Source organism: Electrophorus electricus, chromosome 5 (assembly GCF_013358815.1).
Source record: "Electrophorus electricus isolate fEleEle1 chromosome 5, fEleEle1.pri, whole genome shotgun sequence".
NCBI classification, from domain to species: Eukaryota; Metazoa; Chordata; class Actinopteri; order Gymnotiformes; family Gymnotidae; genus Electrophorus; species Electrophorus electricus.
The window spans coordinates 23,062,184-23,081,403 of NC_049539.1; the positions used below are offsets into that span (position 1 = coordinate 23,062,184).

Sequence of the window (19,220 nt, forward strand, 5' to 3'; positions counted from 1 at the left end):
GCCCTCAACATAGTGCACAACATAGTGCATGTGGATTGTTCAAGGGTGTGTTTGCCATCTTCATCACTATCCTGATGTCTCTCCTGTGTGCATTGCTCACATGACAGATTCAGTACATGCACAAACACAGAACAAAGTTCCTAAACATATGGCTGGTATGTAGTAGCGTGACAGTGGAAGCGTGAGGGGAGTCAGTGAGGGTTCTGGGGGTTCCTACCTTTTGAAGAAACCTCCACATCTTCTCCAGGTGCCCTAGAAACACCTTCAGCCTGGAGAAGAGGACAAAACATCAGCAAGCAGTGCTAATTCATTAACACTCACAGAGCCATTAAACACTCATTCATTAACACTCAGCTCCATTAAACACAAATGCATTAACACTCACAGAGCCATTAAACACTCATTCATTAACACTCACAGCTCCATTAAACACAAATGCATTAACACTCACAGTGCCATTAAACACGCATTCATTAACACTCACGGGTTCCATTAAACACTCATTCATTAATACTCACAGCAGCATTACACACTCATTCATTAACACTCAAAGCTCTATTAAACACAAATTCATTAACACAGTGCCATTAAACACTCATTCATGAACACTCACAGGTGCCATTTGATCTGATTATAAATCTACTACATTGGTGTATTAGACAGCACCTCCAGTGAGTTCTCTTTCTCCTGAGAAAGGGTGCCATGGTACCTGCGGACAAGAACTAACCATAAAGCACACCTTAAGACCATAAAGAAAAGACCTACATTAAAGTAGAACAGTTCAGATTCACGCCTACTCCACCACATCTGATGTAGCTACACCTTCTAGTACATTTTACCGTTAAATAGGAATGGACGAAGAAAGACTCCTGATACGGACCTCTTTAAGTAAGAACCTCGAGTCTCGTTCTCAGCACCCACTCTCTCGCCCGTTAGCACCGGAGGAAATAGGCATCTTAAAGCTACATATCACATGTGAAACAGCACGCCAGTACGCGATACGGTGCAGAGCCGAAATCCGATACTAATTCATCTCACATCAAGACAAACCAATGTTGTACAACCTAGCTGTGTGCCAAATAGTTTATACGGATCTGTAAAACGATCTTCATAGCACTATCCCCCCCTTATGAGTTAAATGTGCCTTGTTTTTAAGAGGACGATAAGCTGAACGCTGCCAAACATTTAGGCATTAGATCAGTATCGCCACCAGTCGCTGAATTACATGCACACACCATGTTTTAAACACACATACACATATACTGCCATTGCATAACAGTGGTCAATTTAAAACAATAATAGCCTGAAAGAATGTCAGAACCCAGAAAAGTATTAGGTGAAAAGAATAACAAATTCAGACATCGTAACTGTAATCAGATTAGTTTTATTCAGACATCGTTACTGTACTCAGATCGCGCTGTTTTATTCAGACATACTGTTATCAGATCATGCTGTTTTATTCAGACATCGGTACTGTAATCAGATTAGTTTTATTTAGACTTATTTACTGTAATCAGATCACACTGTTTTATTCAGACATCGTTACTGTAATCAGATAATGCTGTTTTATTCAGACATCTTTACTGTAATCAGATCTCGCTGTTTTATTCAGACATACTGTAATCAGATAGTGCTGTTTTATTCAGACATACTGTAATCAGATCATGTTGTTTTATTCAGACATCTTTACTGTAATCAGATGATGCTGTTTTATTCAGACATTGTTACTGTAATCAAATCTCGCTGTTTTATTCAGACATACTTACTGTAATCAGATAATGCTGTTTTATTCAGACATACTGTAATCAGATCATGTTTTATTCAGACATCGTTACTGTAATCAGATGATGCTGTTTTATTCAGACATTGTTACTGTAATCAGATCTCGCTGTTTTATTCAGACATACTGTAATCAGATCGCAGTTTTATTCAGACATATTTACAGTAATCAGATAGTGCTGTTTTATTCAGACATACTGTAATCAGATCGTTTTGTTTTATTCAGACATGTTTACTGCAATCAGATCTGTTTTATTCAGACTTCGTTACTGTAATCAGATTTGTTGTATTCAGCGTCGACAAAATGTAACCGGAAATACACTTGCCCTGTGCGGAAGTGGTGCCGTTCCAGCTGTTATTGTTGACAGACCGAGGTTTTCACGGGAAAATGGCGGTGTCCCGTCGGTCTTCGCAGCATCACGGCGTTTTGCAGTCGCCTCCGCGGAACGCCACTATCGCCTCTCCGCCTCCCGCGCTGTCGCCAGTGGTCCCGGATCCGGCGACTCTGAGCGCCGCGGACGGCGGCGGCGGCGGCGGCACGGAAAGCGCCGCGGCCTCCCCGGAGCGCCCCAGCTCCGGCTGCAGCAGCGCCAGCTCCGCCGGGGGCGCCACGGACAGCAGCAGCCCCGGCTCGGCAGCCGCCAGCCCGGCCGAGGAAGGCGGCGGCGGCGCCGGCGGGGCGTTCCGGGAGCTGTTCGAGGCCTGTCGCAACGGAGACGTCTCCCGGGTGAAGAGGCTGGTGGACGCGGTCAACGTGAACGCCAAGGACATGGCGGGGAGGAAGTCCACGCCGCTGCATTTCGCCGCGGGTACGAGCCACGCGTGTTTCGCGCTATTTGTGCGTGTTTGTGGGGGTTTTTTTTCTCGGTTTCGGCTGCGATTCACGGCGGACTTCCGACGAGCTCGGCTAAGCTAAGACCAAAACAAATGGTCGCGGTAGCAACGTGAATAAATGTGGCGATTTCCCGTAAACTGTACAGACACACGGCCGGGCTCAGTTGGACGGTAGTTAGCTATATTTACATTTATATTTAAATTAGACATTCTGAAAACAACAACAACCCGATTTTCATGCGTTTGCATAGCAAATAATAGGTCTATGCGTGGATAATGGCTTTCTCCATTTCTGCATTGGCCAGATGTAATTTAAATGAAAATGACTTTCGTGCTTTTTTTTAAATGTAATTTAATTTTTTTACCCGCCGCGCAGGTTTTGGGAGAAAAGATGTTGTCGAGCATCTCCTGCAGACCGGCGCGAACGTGCACTCGCGCGACGACGGTGGGCTGATTCCGCTCCACAACGCGTGCTCGTTCGGCCACGCGGAGGTGGTCAGCCTGCTGCTGTGCCAGGGCGCGGACCCCAACGCGCGGGACAACTGGAACTACACGCCTCTGCACGAAGCTGCCATTAAGGGCAAGATCGACGTGTGCATTGGTAAGGAGGCGAGGCGGGTAATCCTCTGGTGTGGCTGTGAGGGTAACTGTAGTCAGGAGTTCACGTCCTTTACTCTTAATAGTGATTATGGTAGTTCGTCATTCCAGTTGGCCTGGTTTGAGTAGACAAAACGCTTGACTCATGACACTCAGGGAGCACAAGAGGTGTGTGTGTGTGTGTGTGTGTGTCCCCGTGTCCGTCCAGTGGGTTTCAGAGTTGTGCTGAATACTGTTCACCTTGCAGACCGCTGAGACTGCAGACTGTGATGGTGACCACACCGCTAGAGTATATTTGTTGGTGTGAGTGGGGAAGTAAGAGTGACCGGATTAGTCTAATGGTTTTCACGTGTGTGTGTGTGTGTGTCTGTGTTTCTCTACAGTCCTGCTCCAGCATGGTGCCGATCCCAACATTAGAAATACAGATGGCAAATCAGCCCTGGACTTAGCAGATCCGTCCGCCAAGACCGTCCTCACTGGTAAACACACACACACACACACGCACGCACGCGCGCGCATATATATACACACGCAGCGCATATATATACACACACATGTATAAAAGGCATGCTGATCCTGTCTGATGGTGCGTGTATCTGATCATGTGAATGTTTGGCTGCAGGTGAATATAAGAAGGATGAGCTGCTGGAGGCAGCGAGGTGAGTCTGTTTTATGGCATGAACATTTTGTTCTAGTGTTTCTTATGGAACACACCATCTTGAAGCTCATGGGGTTTTTAAATTAGCTGATTTGAGTCAGAGCTCTTTTAATACGGAGACAGCACTGAATGTGTGTGGTCCAGGAGGAGCACTCAGAACGTCTGCTAAGATCATTACAAGAGAATAATAGTCGTTCCTGTGACCTGAGCAGTACTAGGTTCATGGTAAACTCGTCATGCAGGGGTGGGTGGGTGGGTGTGTGTGTGTGTTTACACATGCAATATTAGCAGTATTACAAAGGAACACTGGGAACCTCTGCATCTTTTCAGTGTGCCTTTCTTGCCCTGTGTTAGTAAAGGCTGTCCATAATTGTGTGTGTGTGTGTGTGTGTGTGTGTGTGGGTGTGTGTCTCTGTCTCAGGAGTGGTAATGAAGACAAGCTGATGGCTCTGCTAACACCACTCAATGTCAACTGCCATGCCAGTGATGGGCGCAAGGTAACCTTCACACATACATACACCTGTACACACACCTGTTCTCAGTGTTTTAGTATGTATGGTTACTGAATATGGTTAAATACAAGTATTACCATTACTCCTACCCTGCTCACTTGACTATCACTCATGATGGTTCCTAGTTAGTTTGGAGTTAGGGACAGTCACTCTGCAAGAGTGCAGCTGAGCTTAATGTTTGCAGAAATGGCCTTTCACAATGTGTTTGTGCTGCGTTCATAGCGTTGTGTTTACAGATTAGTCAAATCAGCAGTTGTTGGACAGATCACTAGGTACAGCCACTGGAGGGCGCTACATACATCTGCACAAATCCAGGCCCCTTAAACAGAACAAAGACTCTTCCAGCCCCACATCTCCCATTTGTGTTTATTTTTTCTTTTGCATTTGCAGTGACCCTGTTCTGCTTGGTCTGTAGTTTAGCTCGGATGGATGTGTACATTCGTTTTGGTATTTGTGTGTCCAGGTCATCTCTTCACCCCTCACCCCTACACCTCGCAGTAGTAACTCAGTCAGTACTGTTATGTGTGCTTCATGTAGACATCGCAACAGGCAGAGCGCCACACAAACAGCCCGTCAGGCAGAGTGAATTGGCTGCCGCCCGCAAACAGCCCGTCAGGCAGAGTGATTACACTGCTGTCCACAAACAGCCCTGAGCCCTATTTTGCAGTATTTTCAGCAGTATTTTCAGCTGTGCTTTTCAAAAGAGAGGCTTTAGTGCTCCTGTCAGCTCTCTGCGTAAGTTTGCTTTGTGCTGATCCTCTCGAGATCAGACTCATATCTCTGCCCCATCGTTGAGATCAGAATCATAACGCCGCCCCTATATTTGAGATCAGAATCAGCTCCGCCCACATTGTCGAGCTCAGACTCATAACTCTGCTCCCATCATTGAGATCAGAATCAGCTCCGCCCACATTGTCGAGCTCAGACTCATAACTCTGCTCCCATCATTGAGATCAGACGTGTAAATCCGATCTGATCAGCTCCTGACCTCTGAAGCTCCTCTCTGCTGATGTGTGACAGGAACATGTAGATCAAGAGGAAAATGTGATCAAGAGTGTACCCCAACAATGTGGAGGCAGTAGGACATGTTAGATAAGGCCAGCTGGCTGGGTGGAGGTGGGGGTGGAGCTGGGGGTGGAGCAGCCTTACAGGAGGTTTAATGTTTAATCACTGATTTGGTTGCATTAGTCAGCATCACATGCTAGTGACACCTGCCTCCTCTGAAAACATGATGTTAGTATGGTAGATGTTAGTATGGTAATTTTTTGTTATGTTTTGCCTTTTTTTTGTTTGTTTCTTGCAACTTTCAGTCAACTTCGCAAAAAATGCTGGTAAGTTTATTTTGAAAACCAAAATTTTGTTTGATTTGTACTTGTTTTTTTTTTTTTTCTGTTAATTTATATCATTCAAAATCCATCCATAGACCTGCACTTTAATTGCACTGATATCTGTTCAATTCATTTTTATTTATTTTTTTTTAGTTTTTTGTTTTGTTTGATCTGGGCACATTCATCTCTAAACACACCCACATAGCTGCAGTGTTTTTGGCTTTGACATGTTTTTTTTTAATGAGTTTGTTCCTGTTTTATTACTTTTTTGTTTTGTTTGATCTGAATCACCTGCTTCAGCTGGAGCCCATCCTACTGCACGCTTTCACCTTCCAGACCGGCAGAGTTTGCCTCGAATGATTGATTAATTGAACCATTTGATTGGCTGTGATCAGAAGCAAAGCATGCCTGACATTCTGCATCCTTCCTTTTATATGTAGACCTTGTGTGTGTGTGTGTGTGTGTGTGTGTGTGTGTGTGTGTGTGTGCACGCGCGTGCGCGTGCACTGAACACGCTGCATAGCGACAGCAAACTCTGTGACGTAACGGTTATGTGGTTTACAATTAGCCTGTGTCTGGCCATTTAGGGTGCAGCTTATAGGATTATACAGGTTTCACAGTGTAGTAAACCTCTGTTCTCTTACACGCATCTGCAGTATGTTTTCTTATCTGTGCTAACCGAAATGGGTAAACACTTCCTATCAGTCGTGATGAATTCCAATAGCAGCTCTATAGACTACTACCCTAGTTAGCAAAGAGAAAAATGCCTGTCCCTGCTCCTGGAGGTCGCCCCCTCTGGCTGGCCAGTAGAAGTGCCTGCCTCCCTCTCGCTTGCTGGCTGGTGACTGGGGTCACTTCTGTTAAAAAGCATGTCTCCTTCACTTCATCACTGCATGCATGGGGTTCATTTGCTCAGTTGTTTTTCCATCTGCTAAATGTTTTGTTTATTGTTTAGAAATCTTGCTTTGCTGATACTTTATAGTCTTTTGTGTCAGTTTTAGATGTTTAAGGTTTCGCGTTCAATTTTATTTAGGATTCTTTAATTTCTGATGGGGCCACTGTAGAATGTGTGTGCGTGTTTATGCATGCTAATAGTTGGTGCTATTTTACAGTGTGCTTTAAACACCCAGTACCCACTGCATGTGAATGTGAACCAGGGTTTGCTGCCTGCGGTTTCAGTACTGACGCTGACTGTGGTGAAACGGCTTAATGGCGCGCGTGTGTGCGAGTGGGGAACAATGGGCCTGAGACCTGTGGTGGAAATTCAGCAAACAAGGAGTCAGATGTGGATAAGAAGATTTTATTGAGTTATTAGTTTCAAAAAATGAGCGTGCCTATTTGCTTCGCTCCCCTTTGGGTGATTTCCCTCCCCTTATATAATAGCCGTAGCGTTCGAGAGAACGAGGGAGGGTTTGCTTCTGCTGAGACCAGATAACTCCTTGGAAGGAGTGTATTTCTTCAAGGACGTTCTCTAGGGAACGTCCTGTTCTTCTAATCTTATGCTAAGCTTTCTCACGCTTTACAATGATAGAGAAAGAAACACAACAATATTTCCTTCACAGACCTTACTGAGGTGATGGTCCAGATCGCACCCTGAGATGGGTCGCTAGAGGGAAGAACATGAGCCGACACAGTTCTGATCTAACTGGGGGGTGTACTGTGCATTATGGGTAAAGCATGTCTGCATTATATGCCTCTATCCCAGGCATATGGATGCTCATGGGTTTATGCAGTAGTCATGGTGATGTGGCACTGTTATTTATCTGCAGTGACTATCACTACAGAGGACTCTGTAGTGTCTGACCTGTCCCAGCTTTCACAAAGTAGTCCTCCAAGCTCAGGGTGTTCCATCGTCTTCTGACAGCTTCTGCTGAAAGAAAAATCGTTCTGCGTGCAAAAGCTCTGGGACGCGTGCTTTCTTTCTCCTGCTGTCTGGTTACGTGTGTGGTTTGGTCAGGTTTGATAGCTGTGTTCTGCTTTGAGCCGTAATGATTATTTGGCTTGTTATAGGTGATTTGATGTTTGACAAGGATGATTCATATGGACTTAAGTGGTAGGATTAGCTTTGTGCATGCATTATAATCAAGGTTGTTGATTGCTTGTGTGTGTGCACGTACGTGTGTCTGTGTATTAGTACTATATTCAGGAATGTATGTGTGCATGCGTGTGTGTTATTACTATAATCAGGGATGTGTGTGTGTGTGTGTTTTTGTGTGAATCCAATGATGCGCTCTGCGTGCGTGTGTGTGTGTGTGTGTGTGTGTGTGTGTGTGTGTGTGTGTGTGAGTGTGCGCGCGCATGCGTTTTGCAGTCAACCCCACTCCATCTGGCTGCTGGTTATAACCGTGTTCGTATAGTCCAGCTGCTCTTGCAGTACGGTGCAGATGTCCATGCCAAAGACAAAGGGTGAGGAGCGCACACACATGCACACACACACATGCACACACACACATATATATACACACACTTGAACACTCATATTAAACAATACCACTCTAATATCCATGCACTCATCCACACCTCAGGCTCTTCTCTCACTCAACCAATAAGCAACTCTCTCTCCCTCCCTCCCTCTCTCTCTCAGTGGTCTGGTCCCTCTGCATAACGCCTGCTCCTATGGTCACTACGAGGTTACAGAGCTCCTGTTAAAGGTGAGAAACCGCAATCAGCATAAGAAGTCCTCTCCTCCTTCTGGAGTGGTCACACCTGCTGTTGTCGTAGTGGACTAACATCTAAATTATCTCAATGATCTGATTGGATGTTGGATCTGTCACTCTCAGCATGGAGCTTGTGTGAATGCGATGGACCTATGGCAGTTTACGCCCCTGCATGAGGCAGCCAGTAAGAACAGAGTGGAAGTGTGTTCTCTGTTGCTGAGTCACGGTGCTGATCCCACCCTCCTTAACTGCCATGGCAAGAGTGCCATCGACGTTGCACCCACACCTGAGCTACGAGAGAGGCTGGCCTGTGAGTCACCACACACATGCACACACCTGAGCTACGAGAGAGGCTGGCCTGTGAGTCACCACACACATGCACACACCTGAGCTACGAGAGAGGCTGGCCTGTGAGTCACCACACACATACACACACCTGAGCTACGAGAGAGGCTGGCCTGTGAGTCACCACACACATACACACACCTGAGCTACGAGAGAGGCTGGCCTGTGAGTCACCACACACACACACACACACACACACACACACACACACACACCTGAGCTACAAGAAAGGCTCGCCTTTGTGTCTCCATACACACATACACACTACACCAAACCCAAGTGATTTGTATGTCTTCTTCCTTATTGTCTATCAGATGAGTTCAAAGGTCACTCACTACTGCAGGCGACTCGGGAAGCTGATGTGGCAAAGGTGAAGAAAACCGCCCAGGAAATCATCAGCTTCAAACACCCACACTCCCACGACAGTGCTCTGGTAACACACACACACTCACTCATACATACACACACACACACTCACTCACTCATACATACACACACACACTCCCACGACAGTGCTCTGGTAACACACTCACTCACTCACTCACTCACTCACTCACTCATACATACACACACACACACACACACTCACTCATACATACACACACACACTCCCACGACAGTGCTCTGGTAACACACACACACACACACACACACTCACTCATACATACACACACACTCACACACTCACTCACTCACTCACTCACTCATACATATACACACACACACACACACTCCCACGACAGTGCTCTGGTAACACACACACACACACACACACACTCACTCATACATACACACACACACACACACTCACTCACTCATACATACACACACACACTCCCACGACAGTGCTCTGGTAACACTCACTCACTCACTCACTCATACATACATACACACACACACACACACACACACTCACACACACTCACTCACTCACTCACTCACTCACTCACTCATACATACACACACACACACACACTCCCACGACAGTGCTCTGGTAACACACACACACACACACACACACACACTCACTCATACATACACACACACACTCCCACGACAGTGCTCTGGTAACACACACACACACTCACTCACTCACTCACTCACTCACTCATACATATACACACACACACACACACACACACACACTCCCACGACAGTGCTCTGGTAACACACACACACACACACACACACACTCATACACATACACACGCTCACACACACACGCTCATACACACACACACATGTTTACATTTATGGCATTTACCTGATGCTTTTATCTAAAGCGACTTATAATTATGTCTGAAAACAACTTGAGTAATTGAGGGTTAAGGGTCTTGCTCACAGCGACCACACACCCATGCCCATGACAGCGCTCTGTTAACAGTGTGTGTGTGTGTGTGTGTGTGTGTGTGTGTGTGTTTGCAGCACTGTGCGGTGGCCTCTCCTCATCCAAAACGTAAACAGGTGACAGAACTGCTACTGCGCAAGGGAGCCAACATCCACGACAAGAACAAAGAGTGAGTCCACACACACACACACACACCATCCACGGCAAGAACAAAGAGTGAGACAAACCCACCCACCTCCCTACAAAAAAAAAAAAACTGAATGTAAAACACAAACACTGACATACAGCTGCATATGTGATTTGTCCCTCATTTTTCTCCTTCCTCCTCTTCTCTCTCTCTCTCTCTCTCTCTGTCTCTCTCTCCTCTCTCTCTCTCTCTCTCCTCCCTCTCTCTCTCTAGTTTTATGACTCCGTTCCATGTAGCTGCTGAACGGGCTCATAATGATGTTCTGGAGGTTCTGCAGAAGCACGGAGCAAAGGTGTGTACACACACACACACCTACCTTACAGGCATGGATCTTATGCACAAATCATGAGGGTTTTCTATGATTATACACTCTAGGTTTTGCTAAAAGGTCTGCAATGTTACTATACTACCCACTGCACCACACTACACTATAGTGCCCACTACACTATACTGCCCACTACACTAGACTACACTATACTGCCCACTACACTAGACTACACTAGACTACACTATACTGCCCACTACACTAGACTACACTATTCTGCCCACTACACTATACTGCCCACTACACTATACTACACTATGCTACCCACTACACTATACTACCCACTGAAGCCCTTCAGTATTAATCAGACATGCCTCCAATATTATAGATTGCTTAAACCTCAGACACACATGAATTCTGTGCCTCTAAAAGCAAACTAATGTGTGTGTTTTCTTCTGTGTACATGTGCATGTGTGTGGTTTTGTGTGTTTAGGTGAATGCAGTAGACACTCTGGGACAGACTGCCCTGCACAGAGCTGCTCTCGCTGGACACATTCAGACCTGCCGCTTGTTGCTTAGTTACGGAGCAGACCCATCAATCATCTCTCTGCAGGGCTTCACAGCTGCTCAGATGGGAAACGAGGCTGTACAACAGATACTCAGTGGTAACGTCACTATACTACTCAGTACACTATACTACCCACTATGCTTTACTACTCTACTATGCAATACAATATACTACCCAGTACACTATACTACCCACTATACTATATTATGCCAACTACTATACTATACCACCCACTATACTATAATACCCTGCCCACTATACTATACTACACTACCCAGTACACTATACTACCCATTATACTAGGGCAGTGGCAGCTCAGTCGTTAAAGTACTTGAATTGTGCATATACTTCAATACCCACTATACTATACTACCCAATACACAACTTTAGGACATGTCCCTGGGGTGTCCACAGACATGCTGCAGGACCCGCCCGTGTACACACTGCTCTACAGCTTTGATTTTGAAACTGGCTTCAGTATACGTTGCAGAGATCTAAAACTGCACTCTGCATGCTTGTGTGTCCAGAAAACATCCCTGTGCGAAACTCTGATGTAGACTACCGCTTTCTGGAGGCAGCCAAAGCTGGAGACCTGGACACAGTGAAGGTGTGTGTGTGTCGATGACCTCTTTGCCCGGTCAGGCTCAATAAATGTACATTTATTAGGCACTCTGGCTACCGGGTGATGCTCAAAACTGAGAGTGTGTGTGTGTCTGTGTGCGTGTGTATGGGTCTGCCTTCATGTGTCTGTCTGGATTTTGTGTGCGTGTGTGTGCGTGTGTGTGTGTCCATCCATCCATCCCGCAGCAACTCTGCTCTCCCCAGAACGTGAACTGTCGGGATCTGGAGGGGCGTCACTCCACACCGCTGCACTTTGCTGCCGGGTACAACCGTGTAGCAGTGGTGGAGTACCTATTACAACATGGCGCAGATGTCCATGCCAAGGACAAAGGGTGAGGGCTCCACCACACACACACACCACACACCAGCGTGGCGGTGGTGGAGTACCTGCTGCAGCACGGGACAGACGTCGACACCACCATCAAATACCATCATTATAATATAACAAGCTACAATCAAAACCCTAATATCTCTCTCGCTCTCTCTCACTCTCTCTCTCTCAGTGGTCTGGTCCCTCTGCATAATGCCTGCTCCTATGGTCACTACGAGGTCGCGGAGTTGTTGGTCCGCCATGGGGCCTCGGTGAACGTCGCTGACCTGTGGAAGTTTACGCCGTTGCACGAGGCCGCAGCCAAGGGCAAATACGAGATCTGTAAATTGCTCCTGAAGGTCAGCACACACCTCAAAGCTACAGACTACACACACACACTTTACACTAAACTGACACACATTAACAGTGCAGTGGTGTGTGTTTTGAGCTGAGGGCTCAGGGTGTTGTGTTGGTGTCTCCGGCTGCGTTGTGTGGTGCAGCACGGGGCGGACCCGTCGAAGAAGAACCGGGACGGGAACATGGCTCTGGACATGGTGAAGGATGGAGACACGGACATACAGGACCTGCTGCGCGGGGACGCCGCCCTGCTGGACGCCGCGAAAAAGGGCTGTTTGGCTCGCGTGCAGAAACTGTGCAGCCCAGACAACATCAACTGCAGAGACACACAGGGGAGGAACTCCACCCCTCTGCACCTGGCAGGTAACATATGCACACACACGCTCATCAACACACCGGTCTCACACACACACACACACACACACACACACACACACACACACACACACACACACACCAAAGCCTTGTTTCCACCCATGTCTATGTAGTGTGTAAGCTACTGTAACATAGTGTGATTACTGCCTCTTTCTTCACTTGCTTACCTTTTACCTGTTGTTTTTCAAAAACCCAGTTAAAACTGTGTGTGTGTGTGTTAGCTGGCTACAATAACCTGGATGTGGCGGAGTATCTGCTGGAGCATGGTGCAGACGTGAACGCGCAGGATAAGGGAGGCCTGATCCCACTGCACAACGCTGCCTCCTACGGGGTGAGAGCCGCCAGTGCACCCACACCAGCTAGCAACGCGCTGAACCTGGCCAGTGCATTCACATACATTCACAGCTCACTGAAGCCATCCCCCTCTCTCTCTCTCTTTCCAGCACGTGGACATAGCTGCACTGCTGATAAAGTACAACACGTGTGTGAATGCGACTGATAAGTGGGCATTCACGCCGCTGCACGAAGCGGCGCAGAAGGGTCGCACGCAGCTGTGCGCTCTGCTGCTGGCACACGGGGCCGACCCCACCATGAAGAACCAGGAGGGTCAGACCGCACTCGACCTGGCCACGGTACAGCACTGCGTCTACACTGTACTAATACGGCCACGGTACGGCACTGCGTTTGCGGCGTACTAATACGGCCACAGTACGGCACTGCGTTTGCGGCGTACTAATACGGCCACGGTACGGCACTGCGTCTGCGGCGTACTAATACGGCCACGGTACATCATACAGTCTACACTATGCTAAGACTTAGCCCTGATACATTACTCTGACACTATGCATGCGGTACACCATGTCAACACTAGTCTAACACTCAGCTGTGGTACACCATTGTGTCAACACTGCTAGATAACGGTATTATACAACTTGACCACAGTACAGCACTGTGGCAACACTGTGATAACACAAGTTACATCACTGAGTTAACTCACAGTACATCCCTACGCTACTTTGTGAATATTGTGTTAACATTAGAGTACTAACTCTCTACTAACACTTAGTTGTGGTAAATCCCTGTGCTAGCACTATCCTTACATGTTGCCAGCACTTAGCCACGCTACCCTGCTAAGCCAGAGTGTATTACTTTTCCAGTACTGTGCTAACACTTAGCTGCAGCACACTAACACTACTACGCTGTGTTTAATAATCAGCACTACTGTGCTGGAACTGTTGCCGTGGAAACAGAACATTTTAATTTAGCTTAGCATGAATGTGAAATGGGATTCGGCGATGATTTTAAGTGTTACCTCCACCCTTCTGCCCCACCCCCACGTCCCAGGCTGACGATATCCGGGCGCTGCTGATGGATGCCATGCCGCCCGACGCTCTGCCCAGCTGCTTTAAGCCTCAGGCCACGGTGCTGAGCGCCGCCCTGATCTCACCCGCCTCCACGCCCTCCTGCCTCTCTGCCGCCTCTAGCATCGACAACCTGTCGGGGCCCCTCAGCGATGGGGCGAGCGGTGGGGCCACCGGGGGTGCCAGCGGGCCTGCAGACGGAGCCACCGGGACTGAGCGGAAAGAGGGCGAGGGTGAGATGGAGTGTGTGTGTGTGTGTGTGTGTGTGTGTGTGTGTGTGTGTGTGTGTGTGTGTAAGTAATTATGGAGAGCTGATGCTTTCTACAGTATATTTACATGCAGTCGTTGATTTTTCATGCTGTGTGTGTGTGTGTGTGTGTGTGTGTGTGTGTGTGTGTTCTCCAGTAGCTGTGTTGGACATGAACATCACTCAGTTCCTGAAGAGTCTGGGTCTGGAACACCTCAGAGACATTTTTGAGCGTGAACAGGTGAGACTTTCGGAATCGGCTCACTGTGGTTCAGTAAATGAAACAGAAACACGCACCTGCTGAGATGCTTCCGCCAAAAATACCACATGCACATTTTAAAACCATCAGATGTTTTCTCTCTCATTTCGTGTGACTGTGCGTGTAGATCACCCTGGACGTCCTGGCAGATATGGGCCATGAAGAGTTAAAGGAGATCGGAATAAACGCTTATGGACACAGACACAAACTCATCAAAGGCATCGAGAGACTGCTAGGAGGGCAGCAGAGTGAGCGCACACACACACACACACACACACACACACACACACACACAAGCTGAACAGACTGCATGTAGTGACCAACACTGATTCTGAAATGAAGTGTATGTGTGGTTTGTGTTTGCACATGTGTGCTGTGTGCGTGCAGGTGCTAACCCATACCTGGCCTTCCACTGCACGGCCCAGGGAACTGTGCTGATCGACCTGCCCCCTGACGATAAGGAGTTCCAGTCTGTCGAGGAGGAGGTAAACAAACAAACTAAATGACGGGCAGCTCTTTTGGCTCTCGGCCAGCTCGGTGCTTTCATGTGTTAAAATGCATTAAACTCTTAATAAATTAATTTTATATTCCCTGGGTAAAATAAAATGCTGTGTGTGGATGGACAGGCTGTGTTAATGCTGTGTGTGATTGTGTGTGAAACTGCACATAGCTGAGCGTGCCTGTGCTTAGGTGACGTGTGTGTGTGTGTGTGTGTGGTGTGTGTGTGTGTGTAGATGCAGAGTACGATCCGTGAGCACAGAGATGGTGGTAACGCAGGAGGGGTCTTCAGCAGATACAACGTCCTCAAGGTGAGAACGGTGTTGACTGTATTGCTGCACGTCTGTGTGTAGCACTGCCGAAGTGCTGAACAAGAACAATGAGGACCTTAAAAACATGGTCTCAGTCGCTGAAGGTCTGTACCTGTGGTCCTAACAAGACCGGGATCTCTGTTCTTAATAAAAATATTTATGGGGTCATAACTTAACTGAAACTTAACGATATGACATGTCTGTGTGTGTCCCAGTATAACAGTGTTGTTATGCTTGGTTGTCATGGTTGCATTGATTGAATGTCCATGTCAGATGACAAGATAGAAGAGTAGAGAATACTAGAATGGTTGACCTAGAGTGGTGTGTGTGTGTGTGTGTGTGTGTGTGTGTGTGCGCGCGCGCGCGCGCAGATCCAGAAGGTGGTAAATAAGAAACTACGTGAGCGATACACACACCGGCAGAAGGAGATTGCCGATGAGAACCACAACCATCACAACGAACGCATGCTCTTCCATGGTAAACACTCTCAACACTATCTCCCCATCGAAACCCCGCCCTCTGCTCCACCCCTTCCTGACAACACCCACGTCAGGAAGCTTATGTTCTAACTCCATCTTCAAACCCCTCCTCCTGGCCACTCTAACAAGTGTGTGCTGCTCCCCTACCTACATGCCTTGTGTGTGCCCCTGTAGCTTTTCCTTGATTAATTCTGTAAATTTGCTAAGTGTGATGATTCATTCTTATCTGGTATTGGGTTGGTTTTGCTGGTTGTCCAGGGTCACCGTTTATAAACGCCATCATCCACAAAGGGTTTGATGAGAGACATGCCTACATCGGTGGTATGTTTGGAGCGGGGATTTACTTCGCCGAGAACTCGTCCAAGAGTAACCAGTATGTCTACGGCATCGGCGGGGGCACTGGTTGCCCCACTCACAAAGACCGTTCCTGCTACCTGTGCCACAGGTGAGGGTGCCACCCCCCACAGGCCCAACCACAGTTGTCACAGCTACTCCAACAAAAGCTCCTGTAACTACAGTAATCACAATGCCTCTAACCACAGCTCCTGGGCTGTTCTGGGGTTCTTTATTTGTTTATTAGTGGTGATGGCCCTGTAAGCTTCATGTGGTTTATGTGTGTGTCAATAATATGTGACGTGTGTGTGTTGCAGGCAGATGCTGTTCTGCAGGGTGACCCTGGGGAAGTCCTTTCTCCAGTTCAGTGCTATGAAAATGGCCCACGCCCCCCCGGGCCACCACTCTGTGATTGGACGGCCCAGCGTGAATGGTCTTGCTTATGCCGAGTACGTCATTTACCGTGGGGAGCAGGTATGACACACACACACACACACTTAACCTAGCTAATGCCACTGGTATTACCCCCACACAGTACTACAGGGTGGATAAATAAGTATAGACTCCACCATCGAGCTCATGAATTGTGTGTGTTAGTGTGAGTTAGTGCTGCAGTGTTCCTCTGAACACACACTGCGTGTGCGTGTGTTGATGAATGTTATTTTTTTCCAGGCCTATCCAGAGTATCTCATCACCTATCAAATCGCCAAACCAGAGAGTTCCCCCCAGACGACCACCGGAACAGAACAGAAATCATAGATCTTCTCTAACTCTCTCTCTTGCGCTCTCTCACCATCTCTCTCTTTCTTTCTCTCTCTCTCTCTCTCTCTCACTCACACACACACACACACACACACACACACACAAAGACATTCTTGTTACTATTGCACAAAAGAAATGTGAAACTGTACCATTGACCATTGTCTTACCCATGGAGTTGCCATGTATGAATTTGCACTTTTAAAGTGAGTTATTTAAGTTATTTGAAAATAGTAGGATTGTGAAGTGTACTGTACAGGCAGTGGAATGGAACCATGTAAAAGACATTGTGATTAATCAAGCTATTTGAGTTGTATTTTAAGGAAAGTCATTTTCTTGTGACTATTAATTTCTTTTAAATAAATCTCGTCAGAATGTCACCTTTTGGTTCGATTCTGTTTTATTCATGGTTTGTAAGAACATGTGCTTATTCACTTTAATTAAACATTAAATGTGGACTTACTTGTAGGAAAAGGCTCAATGTCTAGTATGAGCAGAAGCTGTACACGACCCACAGATCTGAGTGGGTTTACTTCGGTACTAACCAGGTTAGATGAGACTGACCTGAATGTCCACACGGGTTTTATCTAGCAGGGGGTGAAACGGCTTGTGCTTGTCATTTGCTGCGTGAACATTTTTAATGCGTTCAGAGTACATACATTGCACAGCTGAGGAAGGGCGTTTGTTAGAAACGTCCAGCTTCTCTCTGGAAAGCTTGTGAACTACATTACCGTGGTTTCCTCCTCCCGGCTGGCTGCGTCACCATTAGGCGCCATTTGCTTCAAATGATTCTCTGTCGATCTTGTCGCTTTTCGATGGCGTCAGTTTGTTTTGAAACGCGCGTCGAGTCTGACGAATCAGTCGGATAACAGTTGTTGAATTTCTTCGAGTTTATGTTGCTAAAATAGCTGCGCGCTCAGACGTTATCAGACTTTATAACTAGCTGTCTAATACTAACGTTAGCTATCTTAGCTAGGTCCATGACAGCTGACGGTGATATAACAGTATCAGTCATTTAATGCCACATTAATGCCACAGTAACTTACATAGCCCACAAGGGCGATAAGTGCTAACATGTATGCCTTCAGGCGCTGTAAAAGCGCCGTAACGTGGGCGTTTCTGCTTGTCTTTTCGACGAGACTGCATATAGCTTCTAGTTCTTCGGTGGACGTTTTGGTTAACGCTGATAAGCCTCTCCGGAAGCTGACACACTTCTGGAGGAGCACTGGTTTCTGGTGAGAAAAGGCGTCTGCGCTTTCGTTTAGTGCGTTAAACGGGAGAACGGTAGCGATGTGTCCGTTTATAAGCGTTATTTATTATTTATTACGTTTGTTTCGCTCCCGTCTGCGCAGTGCCCCCCTACCGCACGCGGACGCGCGCCTGTACGACCTGAGCGCGGACCAGCGGCTGAATCTCGCGCTCGTCGGCTCCGCGCCGCGCGCCGCCATAGAGCAGGTGCGCGTGCACTGGATGCTCGAGCTGGTGTCCGCGCGGTGAGCACGCGCCAGAGCGCGTTAGAGTCAGCGTCCCGTGCGCACAGACTTCAGGCCCTTCATAAATATGCAGGGTGGTGGCAAGGACACGTTTGCTCATTGCTTTTTTTTTTCTTTTTTTTTTTGCATTCGTGCAGGATTGTTAACGGGGAGTTTCACTACGACTTCACCTACCTGGATCAGTTCGTTCACCTTCTTTGGCAGAATGGCCTAAAGCCTGGTAAGACCTCTCCATCCCAGCAGGGCTTCAGCGTGAAAACATACCGTTATTAGTGTAGCTGCGTGGAGACGTGAAGGTGGTGGGTTTTGCAGGCTTTGAACTGATGGGCAGCGTGTCCAGCACCTTCAGGGATTTTGAAGACAAGAGCCAGGTGGTGGAGTGGAGGAGACTCGTGTATCTCATAGCTCAGAGATACATAGGTGCGTTCAGTATGAAAACACACAGATCTGTGACTTAGACGGGATATGTTGTGGTGCGTACTGAATGTACGAGTGTGTGTGTGTGTGTGTGTGTGTGTGTGTGTGTGTGTGTGTGTGTGTGTCTGTCTGTGTGTGTGTGTGTGTGTGTGTGTGTGTGTTTCTAGAGAAATATGGTCTTGGCTTTGTTTCTCAGTGGAACTTTGAGACGTGGAATGAGCCGAGTAATCGTGACTTTGACAATGTGAGCATGTCTATCCAAGGTACGACTGCACCTCTACCGCACGTGTACTTTGTCTGTGCTGTTTGTAGTGTGGCCTTG

The 19,220-nt window shown here is 47.3% G+C and overlaps 2 protein-coding genes across 4 annotated transcripts in view; both read left to right on the forward strand.

Annotated features, from left to right (window-relative positions):
- Nucleotides 1-2,052: 2,052 nt before the first annotated feature.
- tnksb (tankyrase, TRF1-interacting ankyrin-related ADP-ribose polymerase b) lies at nt 2,053-17,040 on the forward strand. 2 transcript variants are annotated; one of them, XM_035526150.1, is made up of 28 exons: nt 2,053-2,588; nt 2,990-3,214; nt 3,594-3,689; nt 3,833-3,869; nt 4,290-4,365; nt 5,691-5,711; nt 8,020-8,114; nt 8,293-8,359; nt 8,489-8,675; nt 9,025-9,143; nt 10,136-10,227; nt 10,459-10,537; nt 11,004-11,175; nt 11,606-11,685; nt 11,886-12,031; nt 12,203-12,368; nt 12,510-12,729; nt 12,963-13,072; nt 13,185-13,373; nt 14,086-14,335; nt 14,511-14,590; nt 14,736-14,856; nt 14,996-15,093; nt 15,343-15,417; nt 15,789-15,894; nt 16,155-16,341; nt 16,547-16,703; nt 16,902-17,040. In XM_035526150.1, exons 1-28 carry the CDS (start codon nt 2,168-2,170, stop codon nt 16,986-16,988), a joined length of 3,759 nt encoding a protein of 1,252 aa, XP_035382043.1. In that variant the 5' UTR covers nt 2,053-2,167; the 3' UTR covers nt 16,989-17,040. The 2 variants fall into 2 exon arrangements, with proteins under 2 accessions (XP_035382043.1, XP_035382042.1); XM_035526149.1 differs by having other exon boundaries at nt 2,055-2,588; nt 14,508-14,590.
- Nucleotides 17,041-17,793: 753 nt separating this feature from the next.
- Nucleotides 17,794-19,220, forward strand: part of idua (alpha-L-iduronidase) — a 6,684-nt gene continuing 5,257 nt past the window's right edge. The window contains exons 1-5 of one of the 2 annotated variants that reach the window (XM_035526196.1): nt 17,794-18,223; nt 18,341-18,481; nt 18,619-18,701; nt 18,794-18,901; nt 19,066-19,161. In XM_035526196.1, coding sequence (XP_035382089.1) covers nt 18,063-18,223; nt 18,341-18,481; nt 18,619-18,701; nt 18,794-18,901; nt 19,066-19,161 — 589 coding nt within the window. In that variant the 5' untranslated portion in view covers nt 17,794-18,062. The remainder of the gene's footprint in view (nt 18,224-18,340; nt 18,482-18,618; nt 18,702-18,793; nt 18,902-19,065; nt 19,162-19,220) is intronic. The other variant, XM_035526197.1, reaches the window with a different exon arrangement.

Coding starts and splice junctions, on each gene's coding strand:
- tnksb (XM_035526149.1), top strand. CDS start 2,168: ATGGCGGTGTCCCGTCGGTCTTCGCAGCATCACGGCGTTTTGCAGTCG. Junction 14,336..14,507: donor TGAGCGGAAAGAGGGCGAGG/GTGAGATGGAGT, acceptor TGTGTTCTCCAG/TAGCTGTGTTGGACATGAAC. Junction 16,342..16,546: donor TCCTGCTACCTGTGCCACAG/GTGAGGGTGCCA, acceptor TGTGTGTTGCAG/GCAGATGCTGTTCTGCAGGG.